The 13,066-nt window shown below is 42.5% G+C and overlaps 1 protein-coding gene across 2 annotated transcripts in view; it reads right to left on the bottom strand.

Annotated features, from left to right (window-relative positions):
- NOSTRIN (nitric oxide synthase trafficking) overlaps positions 1–13,066 on the bottom strand; it is a 66,217-nt gene that overhangs the window by 6,751 nt on the left and 46,400 nt on the right. For both annotated transcript variants that reach the window (XM_073545802.1, XM_073545803.1), the window contains 5 exons: positions 8,320–8,445; positions 5,590–5,688; positions 3,198–3,323; positions 2,999–3,107; positions 49–137 (listed from right to left, as the gene is read on the bottom strand). In XM_073545802.1, coding sequence (XP_073401903.1) covers positions 49–137; positions 2,999–3,107; positions 3,198–3,323; positions 5,590–5,688; positions 8,320–8,445 — 549 coding nt within the window. The remainder of the gene's footprint in view (positions 1–48; positions 138–2,998; positions 3,108–3,197; positions 3,324–5,589; positions 5,689–8,319; positions 8,446–13,066) is intronic.

Raw genomic sequence — 13,066 nt, 5'->3', positions numbered from 1 at the left:
AATCGATATCATTTTTCATACTTTGCATATAGCTTGAATAATGTCTACCTCGTCCAGAAGAACGGCCGTTTCTTCCTCATTTTTCACATCAGAAAATGCTGGGTTTTCTCTGTAGGCTCTCACCAATTTTTCTAGCCCTATAAAAGAAGAATTATTTTTACATCATCATGATGTAGGCTTAGTTACAAATTATTCTTTTTTTTTCATTGTCTTCTAAATTTTTTTTCTTCTGTTTTCTCTTCTTCTTTTTTTATTACTATTTAAAGGGAATCTGTCACCAATTTTTTCAGCTATTAGCTGCCGACACTGCCATCAGGGGCTTATCTACAGCATTCTATAATGCTGTAGATAAGCCCCGATGTAACCTGAAAGAGAAGAAAAACAAATTATATTATACTCACCCAGAGGCGGTCCGGGTCCGGTTTTGGTCCAATGGGTGTCGCGGTCCGGTCCTGCGCCTCCCATCTTCTAGCGGTTACGGCCTCTACTTTGCTTCCGTCGCAGTTCCGGTGCAGGCGCACTGCTCTGCCTGTTGAGGGCGGAGCAGAGTACTGCAGTGCGCAGGCACTGGGAAAGGTCAAAGAGGTCTGGCACCTGCGCACTGCAGAGAAGTGCGCCTGCGCAGGAGCCGCAACGGGAAGCAAAGAAGAGGATGTCATCGTTAGAAGATGGGAGGCACCGGACTGGACCGCGACACCCATCGGACCAAGACCGGACCCAGACCGCCCCTGGGTGAGTATAATATAACTCGTTTTTCTTCTCTTTCAGGTTACATCGGGGGCTTATCTACAGCAATACAGAATGCTATAGATAAGCCCTGATGGCGGTGCCGGCAGCTGATAGTAGAAAAAATAGGTGACAGATTCCCTTTAAATTTATTTTTAGTATTAAAGGGCATCTGCCATCAAATGTGTTGCATCCTAAAGGGAGTCTGTGAGCTCAAATTCACTGTTGAAACTAAGCAAAGGCGTTTGATGACCCTTGGCTTAGCCAAGCTGTTCAGGGCAACTTCCTATCATCTTTGATTGACAGTTCTGGCTCTACAGGATCCAGAGGCTGAGGTAGATAAAAATCAAGTAGGTGGGAACTGTGTAACTACGCTATGGGAGCACTGTGCTTTTGCTTAGTTTAAACCAGGCCTATGGAATCACTAAACCAAACCTCTGACTCCGGACTCCTCAAATTCCCTGACTTGCGACTACGACTCGAACTCCATCTACAACTCTACAGCTCCAACTCCACAGCGCTGGTTACTACTGAGCAGGTACATAAAGTGCAGCACAGATTCATCCCCACTAAATGCCGAGATCCTTAGATCAGGAACCGAATAGACTTTATTATTGGACATTTCATAACTTTCCCAAATTCTTATGAAAACATTTACAGCACATCCTGCATTGTACTACTGAACTCAATATATTATATATTTTAGGAGTCGGAGTCAGTCTATTTTATACCGATTCCATCAAAATGGACACCGACTCCGACTCCATGACTCCAACTCCACAGCCCTGGTTTCAACAGTAATTTTGTGCTTATAGGTTCCCTTTATATATGTATGATCTGAAAGGAGAAAGAAACAAGAGGCTCTCCCTGTGTAACACCACTGACAACAGATGGAGGTGAGTCAGAGGATTAGTCGCTCACCTGGATGGGTTATGCATGGCACAACTCTGTGAAAAAATGGTCAAGATCCCAAGCGTGACTGCTGCTCAGGCTGCTGTACTTACATCAATAGGATGGAGGACTAGGAAAATGAAAACAATCTCGAGAGCTGAAGCTGACAAAGGTGATTCCTGTCAGTGAGTATGAAATAAGTTCAAAGTTTATTTGAATATTTAAATAAACTTGGAGCATACTGTATTTCATACTCACCTCCTGGAATAACCCTTGTCAGTGGCACCGCCTGGGATACACCACATCTTATCCATCATTTTTAAAGCACCACTCCAGCAGGGGGGGTCAGCACTGGAGTGGCGCTTGAAATGTAAGCCCCATATACTTACATATACTTACTATACTTTTCTTATACTCACCTTCCGAAGGCTTTACCTTTTATCAAAGCCACCCCAGTCCTGTGGCTCCATCTTGTGCCCGTAAATTCTGACTGTCCGGAAGTCAGAATTTTCATCACAAGAGCTCAATGCAAGTGTATGAGAGCCAGAACGAGGCCAATATGAGGCGCTCAAATACTTGTAGTGAAAAGTGACCTCTGGCGCACTCCATTAAACACAAGAGCTGCCGGCAGGTCATTTTCATCACCGTAGACCGACAGGAGTGACGCTGGAAAAGGACGAAGGCATCTGCAGGTGAGTATGAGACAGGGGGAAGGAGAATGGGAATTATAGTTAAGGGCACCACTCCAGCGGTGCAATAAAAAATACTGGAGTGGTGCTTTAAATATGTATATAGCGTATAGGTGATAAATGACTAATAGTTGTCTCATCTCTGGGACCCTCTCCTATCTTTATATAAGTGGTGAGTGGATCCTCACCTCTAGGAACTTTACCTATCTCCATAGAAGTGGTGAGAGCAGCCATCTCTCTATTTGCTTCTATAGGTTCTGCTACTAAAAATAATCTTTATTTATATGTAGCCAACATATTTGGCAAAACTTTACAATTTAAGTGGTCAATATGAATAAATTCATTATGAGCAAAAAGAGGTCTCTTTTTTTGTATTTGCTATGCTGATTGGCCACAGTGATCGCTTGACATAATCAGTGATAAATGGCTGAACGGCGCCAGTACCGGAGGCGAGAATAGCTGTTTTTATTTTACTTGGGGGAAACATAGTGATTGAGAAGGGGTTGTCTGAATAGTGGACAACTCCTATAAAATATTAGAAAACTATTTTAAACCCATAACCCCAAAGCTTGCGAAAAATGAAAAATAACCACTAGGGATTACAAAGGACACCTTCATACTGTAAAGGAGTAAAATTAAAAACTTTATTGTTCTTGTAGTCTTCCGTTATTGTTTAATTGTTGCACTCTGACCTTCTCTGTCTTTTATTGTTTTCTGCATGTCATTCTGGAGTCTCTCAAGCTTCTCATTGATAGATTCGATTCTTCTATTTGTGTCCATAACGACAGAGTTGTCTTCTTCCTAAAATACGTAAGAAAGCGCGAGTGCCGATTTCTGTTGCATTCTGTTGTGTAACACAACAACACATTCTATGGAACCTTCATCACTTACATAATAATCCAAAAGTAGAAATTCAGACTTGTTGTCTTCAGTAAAGATGGTCGTTTCTTCCATAAAGGTCTGAATATCTTTCTCAACATCGATATTTTGAATCGCCTGATTAATTTGGCCCTGACACTATAAAACGAAATGCAAACAATGAATTATCCCATGGTATCAATAAGAAGCCACAAACGAGCTGCTGTCGATAGAACTTTCATTATTTGCTTCTACGTATTTAGAACTTTCAGTGCACATTTTATTAGCACATAAATATGCATTAAAAATTACCTGTTTTTTTTTTATTTTATTTCCTAAATCAATAGTGAACATGAGAATAAGCAACTTTGCATAATATCTTAGCAGAGAACTCAGTTTCTTTCTCCTCCTGGATTGATATTTGACTCTCAATTCATATGTAAAATGAGTCAAATCTGTGTTTAGCGCAGACAGATTTCCCCATTACAGAGATATCAAATGACAGTTGGTGCTTCTGAAATTCTATGGAGAGAGGAAGAAGGAGGAGCTAGAGGCAAACAGACATTCCGCTGTAAATTCTCCTGAAACGACAGTTACAGTTCTCCATGGAACTTTATGAGCACCAACCGTCATCTCCTATCTCTGATAAGGAAATGTCTGTGTTCTTTGAAGACACATTTTATCGGTGTAGTCAACATTTTGAGACTGAACGTCTCAGTTCAGGAGAAGAAAAAGGCAGATTTTCTTAATAAAATACATTGCAAAGTTTCCTCTTTTTATGTTTACTATTGATTTATGAAGAAAAAAATAATACTCTAAGTATTTTTATATTTTTTCGACTATAGATGTTTTCAGAGAAATCAGGTGTTTCTATAATTATAATCTGAGCAAACTGAGCTTTCACACAATCCTTGATTCTAAAAAAAAATAAAAATAAATGAATGTGACATTATAAGTTACCATTTACATAATAGGTGACCACTTTTTAGGTCAGCTACCTTTTCTGGCTAAAAGAGATAGCTCCCCAGAAAGAACATCATTTTTATCCGACTGACAGACTCTTTTTAAGCAGTTCTCCAGGACCCCTCTATAGCAGTTTTCTTGGATCACTGGGGTGTGATTAGGGAATGGGGAATACGATTAATTACAATCAAATCTGAATTTTCAGGTTTAATAAAGGTAGACTATGCTCTATAACCAAGCTCTTGCTGGGAAATGGTGAAAAGAGTCAACGATATGTTAACTGATATAAGGTCAGTGACCTCAAAGGCGAGACAGCGGGTCATATAAATGTGCACATCATATAATGATACTCCATAAACAGAACATAAAAGCAAAGCATGACAGGTGGAAAGACTTCTAAACTGAGTGTACTGATCCTTACCTTCAGCATGAAGGTGCCACGTCAGATGGCATATATCAGAAACACTTTACACATTTAGAATCCTCCTGGTATATGGCATGTGAAGGAACACGTCACCATTTATTAAAATATTTTTCTGGATTTTTTTCAAAAATTTGAAATCTGGGGCATGCGGATCTAGATTAATGGTTCATGCAGCTCTATGGGAGTCCTATTAAAATGTGGGGTTCCATATGGTGCTTAAGAATGCATCATAAAAGAGCAATTTATTAACATGGAAAATTATATATATATATATATATATATATATATATATATTCTTAAGCAACAGAACACAATTCCAAGTGAATCAAACTTCTCTGAAATCAAACTGTCCACTTAGGAAGCAACACTGATTGACAATCAATTTCACATGCTGTTGTGCAAATGGAATAGACAACAGATGGAAATTATTGGCAATTATCAAGACACACTCAATAAAGGAGTGGTTCTGCACGTGGGGACCACAGACCACATCTCAGTGCCAATGCTTTCTGGCTGATGTTTTGGTCACTTTTGAATGTTGGTTGTGCTTTCACACTCATGGTAGCATGAGAAGGACTCAACACAAGTGGCTCAGGTAGTGCAGCTCATCCAGGATGGCACATCAATGAGAGCTGTGGCAAGAAGGTTTGTTGTGTCTATCAGCATAGTATCCAGAGGCTGGAGGCGCTACCAGGAGACAAGCCAGTACACCAGGAGACATGGAGGGGGCCGTAGGAGGGCAACAACCCAGCAGTAGGACCACTACCTCCACCTTTGTGCAAGGAGGAACAGGAGGAGCACTGCCAGAGCCCTGCAAAATGACCTCCAGTAGGCCACAAATGTGGAGGTGTCTGCACAAACGGTTAGAAACCGACTCCATGAGGATGGTCTGAGGGCCCGATGTTCACAGATGGGGGTTGTGCAGTGCTCTATTAGTAGTTGTTGGGTGATAAATGTTATTTATGGGACAACCGGACTTTATTCAATTAAACAAAAAATTGCAAATATATTGTTGTCTGCAAGGCAAAATATACTTACAGCATTGAGCGTCTGTCCATAACTTGATACATGCTGGTTGTACAGAGTTAAGATGTGAGAGAGGATTTGAATTCTTTCCTTTTCAAGGTCTTGGATGTTCTAAAATTCCAAGTGAAAAGTAAACAAAACTAAATATGATGAATGTATCTCACAAGAAATCAGAATATCAAATACAATAACACAAAGCAAAGGCAAAAAGCAAACAAGTCTATTAAATGGCAATTTACTTCTTCTTTATTCTTGGTTAACCCGTGTTGTAGTTTTATTTTCCCAGTAGGTTGTCATTAGATTCTCTGTGTCCTTACACATTAATAATGTCCAGTTGCTTCCATTTTTGGATCCGTTTTAGGATGACAAAAAAGCAATAAATAAAATTAAACCATCCATTTATTTGAATGGGGACAAAAATATCCTAAAAGGTCCTTGTTTGACTTATTTCAAGCTGCAATTTGTTCTTTAGCTGGATCAAAAATCGCAGTCGGCACACCTTTTTTCTCCCTCCAATACAACGAGTAGCAACTGGATCCATATTTGTAAACATTAAGGGTCTATGAGAAACAGATCGGAACAGATTTTTTGCTGCGTTCGGCGCACACGGGCGCACCTTCAAAAGTGCGCAGCGCACGCCAAAATCCTACTAGCGCACGGCCAGCGCACGATCTGCGCACCCTATGCTAAAGATAGGGTGCGCAGATCGCAAGCGTCCATGTGCGATAGTAGGCGACGATGACCGGATGGGGCGGGCAGGGAGCCGGCAGGGGGCAGGGCTTAGCGGCGCCGTGCGCTGCGTGGAATAAAAGCTAGTGTGAAACTAGCCTTAGTGAACTGAATCGGGAAATTCTGCATCAAATCCGCAAACTTATCCACAACATATATTCACATGCTGTAGATTTCATATCTGCACTACAGATTAATTTCCAGACTTTTTCCACAGCGTGTGGATGAGATTTGGTATAAAATCTGATCTAATCTGCTACTATAATAAGAAGCAGATATTCAGCCTGTAAATTTGCAAACAAAATCCACAGCATTACCACCAGTGTGAATATGTCCAAAAATCAAAACAGAACCTGCAAATATCATGTACTGGAAAATGGGAACAAAATTCCAAGTGCGGTGAAATTGCAAAAAAAAAGTGCAATTCCACAGTTGTTTTTTTTTTTTTTTTTTTTACCATGTTCACTAAGGCTGTGTGCACACGCTGCGGATTAGGTGCGGATTCATCCGCACGGATTTTGTAAAATCCGCAGGTGAAACCGCAGGTCAAAAGACCTGCGGTTTTACCTGCGGATTGCTCTGCGGTTTTGCCCTGCGGTTTTTCATCTCCTCAAATGGAGGAGATGGCAAACCGCAGGAGAATCCACAGAAAGAATTGACATGTCAATTCTTTCTGCGGATTGAAAACCGCAGATAATCCGCGCGGAAAATTCCACACCGTCTGCACTGCGGTTTTTGATTCCCATAGGGAATCATGGTACTGTACACCGCAGCAAAAACTGCTGCGGGTCCGCAGCGGCCAAAACCGCTGCGGAACCGCAGCAAAATCCGCAGCGTGTGCACACAGCCTAAATACCAAACCTGACCTGCCATTATGATTCTCCAGGTCATTACAAGTACACAGACACCAAACATGTCTGGGTTCTTTTTTATTTAAGTGATGGAAAAAAAATCCGAAATTTGTTAAAAAAAATGGTGTCATTTTCCAAGATCTGTAGCGTCTCCATTTTTCATGATCTGGGGCTGGGTGAGAGCTTATTTTTGTGCGCCAAGCTGATGTTTCAATTGATACCATTTTGGTGAAGATATGTTCTTTTGATCTCCTATTATTGCATTTTTTTTGCAATGTAGCGGTGACAAAAAAAGCGTAATTTTGGCATTGTAAATTTTTTTCTCGTTATGCTGTTCGGGCGATTCTGAACGCTGCGATACTAAATATGCATATATATTTTTTTATTGTTTTATTTTGAATGGGGTGAAGGGGGGGGTGATTTCAACTTTTAGATTTTTTTTATATATATTTTTAAAAACTTTTTTTCACTTTTTGCATGATTCAATAGTCTTGATGGGAGACTGCAAGCTGCAGTACTTTTATTGCCTCTGCTACACACAGGCGATGATCAGATTGCCTGTGTAGCAGAAATGCTCACTTGCTATGAGCACCGACCCTGGGGCGGTGCTCATAGCAATCTGGCAATGACAACCACAGAGATCTGCTGCAGACCTCTGGTTGTCATGCTGCTGACCAGTAGGTCACCCGCGATCATGTAACGAGGCCACAGATGGGCAAGATTAGCGACACGCTTCCAGTGAGCTCAAGTTAAATGCTGCTGTCAGAGATTGACAGCGGCATTTAACTTTTAACTAGTTAACAGCCGCCGGTGGATTGCGATTCCACCTGCGGCTGTTGCAGGCACATGTCAGCTGTATAGATCAACTGTCAAGTGCCCAGAAAGGTGTAGGCTCAGTGCCGGAGCCCGCACCAAACAGGGGGACTCCGACATCGACCCGATGTCGGAAAGGGGTTAAATATATTTCGGAATATATTGTATCTATTGTTCAAACTTAAAATGTCTCTTTTATTTTATAAAATTATTCATAGAAATCATCATTTTTAACACATGTACACGATAAGCAAATATACTCCAATGTATAACCATTTATAGGGTCTACGTAAGCTGTGAAGACAATATTGGGTGCACTGATAGCTCGGTACTTTGTGCCGGTACTTGCCTTATAACAATTCTCCAAAACACTTTCCCATTTTAGCCTCGCTGACTGACCGGTGAGATTTTCTTGGTAATAATCTTCATCTGTTTTTGTCAAGACAGCTGCTGACTTTTTCAGCTTGTTCAGGAGCTGTAGATTAAAGTCAGAAAAAGTTTCTTCATAACTTGTACAGGTAAAGGGGTCTTTCCAAGAACAAAAGTTCATTTTAATCAATAGATCTTGGAATAATAATAATTTCTACAATTGGATGTGTTTACATAAAATGTTCCTGTGCTGAGATAATCTGTTATGATTGAGTCACCGTAGGAGGCAAAAACAGAAATGCTAGCTAAGTCCAGAAAACCAGAGAGGTTGGCAGCTAACGGATTGCAGACCCCTGATCCTATCCACAACAACTAACAGTAGCCGTGGGGGGTTCCTACGATGCCCTAGACCCCTCGATCACAGCCGGAGAATTAAATAGGCCTAAAGAAAGAAAGGGGAAATCTAAACTGCCCCAGAGCAGACCCCAAAGCAATAGGCAGCCCCCAACATATAATGACGGTGAAGCAAGATGAAAACACTAACACAGACAGAAAGATAGACTGAGTAAAGACGGGGCCAAAGCTAACTAGATAGGAAAGGGCAGGAATATTCTGAAGACAGAGCAACCGGCAAAAGGAGATTCAGCTCACCCCAGCAGGGAATGGAAGAATCCAGAAAAGCAAGGAAAACAAAAACAAAACACAAATGCTAACAGGCAAAGCAGAAAACTTAGCTTTAGAGGAGCAGGAATCAGACTGGTGTCCTAGAAGTCCACAGAGAAATCACCCGCAGGGCAGAAGGGCGTCGGCAGCCTTATATCCAGTCCGTGACTCCACTTAGCCAGTCATCCTCATTAGGCTCAGGTGCCTGACAATCAGGCTCATTACCTTCCTTTACCAGAATAGGGAGTTCATCAGACCTCAGTGACGAAGGGGAAAATGAACTCACAACAGTACCTCCCCCTTGAGGAGGGGTCACCGAACCCTCAACCACGCCACCAGGGCGATCAGGGTGAGCCCGATGAAAGGCACGCACCAATCTTTTGGCATGAATATCAGAGGCAGAGACCCAGGAATTATCCTCCTGACCATAACCCTTCCACTTAACCAAATACTGGAGTCTCCGTCTAGCCAGACGGGAATCAAGTATTTTCTCTACCTCATATTCCATGTTACCTTCAACCAATACAGGGTCTGGAGGTGCCACCCCAGGAACAACTGGTTCAACAAACCTCTTCAACAAGGACTTATGGAACACATTATGGATTTTAAATGTGACAGGAAGAGCCAAACGAAAAGAGACCGGATTAATAATCTCCAAAATCTTGTAAGGTCCAATAAATCTAGGCTTAAACTTAGGAGAAGCCACCTTCATAGCAATATTTTTTGATGATAACCACACCATATCACCAATCTTAAACTGGGGTCCCAGATCTGGTGCATTCTCTCCACCACAGTGTCAACACCTGGGCAGGCAGAAGGCTCCACCTGCCCTGAAGAAAATCGAGGATGAAACCCAAAGTTACAAAAAAAAGGTGACATCAAAGTGGCAGAACTAGCTCTATTATTTAAAGCAAATTCGGCCAAGGGCAAAAATGAAATCCAATCATCCTGATCAGCGGAAATAAAACATCTCAAATACGACTCCAAGGTCTGGTTTGTTCTCTCTGTCTGCCCATTGGTCTGAGGGTGAAAAGCAGAGGAGAAGGACAACTGAATTCCCAGCTTGGAACAGAAAGTCCTCCAAAATCTAGACACAAACTGAACTCCTCTGTCAGATACAATCCCGTGTAAGCGAACCACCTGTTGCAAAAACAGGGGCACCAACTCAGAGGAAGATGGCAACTTAGGGAGTGGTACAAGATGAACCACCTTAGAGAACCTATCACAAATCACCCAAATAACAGTCATTCTTTGAGAGACCGGCATTTCAGAGATGAAATCCATTGAAATATGGGTCCATGGCCTCCTGGGGACCGGCAAAGGCATCAACAACCCACTAGAGCGAGAACAAGATTTAGACCGGGAGCAAGTCTCACAGGACTGCACAAAATTCCTGACATCATGAGACAAGGTGGGCCACAAAAAAGAGCGACTCACCAGATCTCTAGTACCTAAAATACCTGGATGACCAGCCAATGCAGAGCAATGAACTTCAGACATCACTCTCTTCTTTCACTGGTCAGGAACATACAACTTTCCACTCGGACAACGCTCAGGTTTGTCCTCCTGGAACTCTTCCAGAGCACGTCTCAAATTGGGCGAGAAGGCAGAAAGAACTACCCCTTCGCCTAAGATGGTAGCAGGCTTGGTCACCACAGGAGAATCAGCAAAGAAGCTCCTAGAGAGGGCGTCTGCCTTGACATTCTTAGTTCCAGGAAGAAAAGAGACCACAAAATCAAAACGTGTAAAAAACAAGGCCCACCTAGCCTGTCTAGGGTTCAAGCGTTTAGCCGACTCTAGGTAAATCAAATTCTTGTGGTCAGTGAGGACCACAACTTGATGTTTAGCTCCCTCCAACCAATGTCTCCACTCCTCAAATGCCCATTTCATGGCCAACAGTTCCCGATTCCCCACATCATAGTTACGTTCAGATGGAGAGAACTTTCGGGAAAAGAAAGCACAGGGATTAATTTTAGATGTTACAGGATCCTTTTGGGACAAAACAGCTCCTGCACCAATCTCAGAAGCATCCACCTCTACCTGGAACGGGAGTGAGACATCAGGTTGCCGCAAAACTGGGGTGGAGGTAAATCTTCGCTTCAGCTCCTGAAAGGAAGCAACAGCCTCCGGAGACCAATTCAACACATCAGCACCCTTCTTAGTCAGATCAGTCAATGGCTTGGCAATACTAGAAAATTTTGCTATAAATTTCCGATAAAAATTAGCAAAACCCAAAAACTTCTGGAGGGCCTTCAAAGAAGTGGGCTGAACCCAATCATAAATGGCCTGTACCTTGGCCGGGTCCATTTCAATAGTTGACGGAGACAAAATAAATCCCAAAAATGAAATCCTCTGTACTCCAAAAAGGCATTTCGATCCTTTGACATAGAGGGAATTCTCCCTCAAGATCTGGAACACAGTCCGAATATGTTCCACATGAGAATCCCAATCCTTGGAGAAGATCAAAATATCATCCAGATAGATAATCAAAAATTTATCGACAAAGTCTCGGAAAATATCGTTCATGAAGCACTGGAAGACAGAAGGGGCATTAGTGAGCCCAAAAGGCATCACCAGGTACTCAAAATGTCCCTCCGGAGTATTAAACGCCGTCTTCCATTCATCCCCCTGCTTAATGCGGATACGATTATGCGCCCCCCTGAGGTCAAGCTTGGTAAACCAGCAAGCACCTCTAACTCTAGAGAATAGATCCGAAATCAGGGGTAACGGATACTGATATTTAATAGTAATTTTATTGAGGGCACGATAATCAATACAAGGACTAAAAGAACCATCCTTTTTGGCCACAAAAAAAAAACCGGCACCTAAGGGTGAAGAGGATGGTCTAATATGACCCTTCTCCAACGCCTCCTTAATATAGGACCGCATAGCCTCGTGCTCGGGTACAGATAAATTGAAGAGCCGACCCTTGGGAAATTTACACCCCGGGCTTAGTTCAATTGCACAGTCATAACTCCTATGAGGAGGCAAAGACGCAGACTCATTCTCACTAAATACATCATAAAAGTCCGCCAAATAGTCAGGAACATCATGTGACTGAGGAGAGGTGGAAAAAAACGGAGCCTCACTAAAGGCACACCGACAACCCCAACTCACCACAGACACAGATTTCCAATCCAAAACTGGATTATGAATTTGCAACCAGGGAAACCCCAGAACAACGGCATCATGCAGACCATGCAACACCAAAAATCTGCAATTTTCTTGATGGTCTGGGGCGACCCGCATGACCACCTGGGTCCAAAACTGAGGTTTATTTTTAGCCAAAGAAGTAGCATCAATCCCCCTCAAAGGGATAGGCGTCTGCAGAGGTGTCATCGGAAATCAACAACGTTTAGCAAAATCCAAGTCCATTAGATTTAGCGCTGCTCCCGAATCCACAAAAGCCTTGGTGGAAAATGTGGACAGGGAGCAGATCAGAGTAATTGCCAGAAGAAACTTAGTTTGAACACCACCAACAGAAAACGTGTGTGCAAAGCATTTCTCTCGTTTAGGACAAACAGAAATAATATGCGAGGCATCCCCACAGAAAAAACACAGCTTATTACGCCTTCTGAACTCCTGACGTTGCGCCTTAGACAAAACTCTATCACATTGCATAGGTTCAGACGTCTGTTCAACCGGTGGCAACACCTCTCGTGCAATCCTGCGATCACGTAAACGCCGATCAACCTGAATGGCTAATGACATAGAATCGTCCAGACCAGAGGGAACAGGAAATCCCACCATAGTATCTTTTACGGCTTCTGACAAACCCTTCCGAAAGAGAGCAGCCAAGGCATTATCATTCCAGGTAGTAAGGACCGCCCACTTTTGGAACTTTTGACAGTACAACTCTGCAGAATCTTGACCCTGCTTCAATGCCAACAGGGTCTTTTCAGCCTGATCAATAGCATTAGGTTCGTCATACAACAACCCCAAAGCTTGAAAGAATGCGTTCACATTAGTCAGAATAGGATCATCTGGTTTCAAAGAAAACGCCCAATCCTGGGGATCGCCACGCAGCAAAGAGATGACAATTTTAACCTGCTGCGCGGAGCTCC

Source organism: Dendrobates tinctorius, unplaced genomic scaffold, assembly GCF_039654945.1.
Source record: "Dendrobates tinctorius isolate UK_male_01 unplaced genomic scaffold, ASM3965494v1 ptg000143l, whole genome shotgun sequence".
Lineage (NCBI taxonomy): Eukaryota > Metazoa > Chordata > Amphibia > Anura > Dendrobatidae > Dendrobates > Dendrobates tinctorius.
The sequence above is the reverse complement of the archived record's forward strand: the minus strand, read 5'-3'. Positions and strand labels throughout refer to the sequence as shown.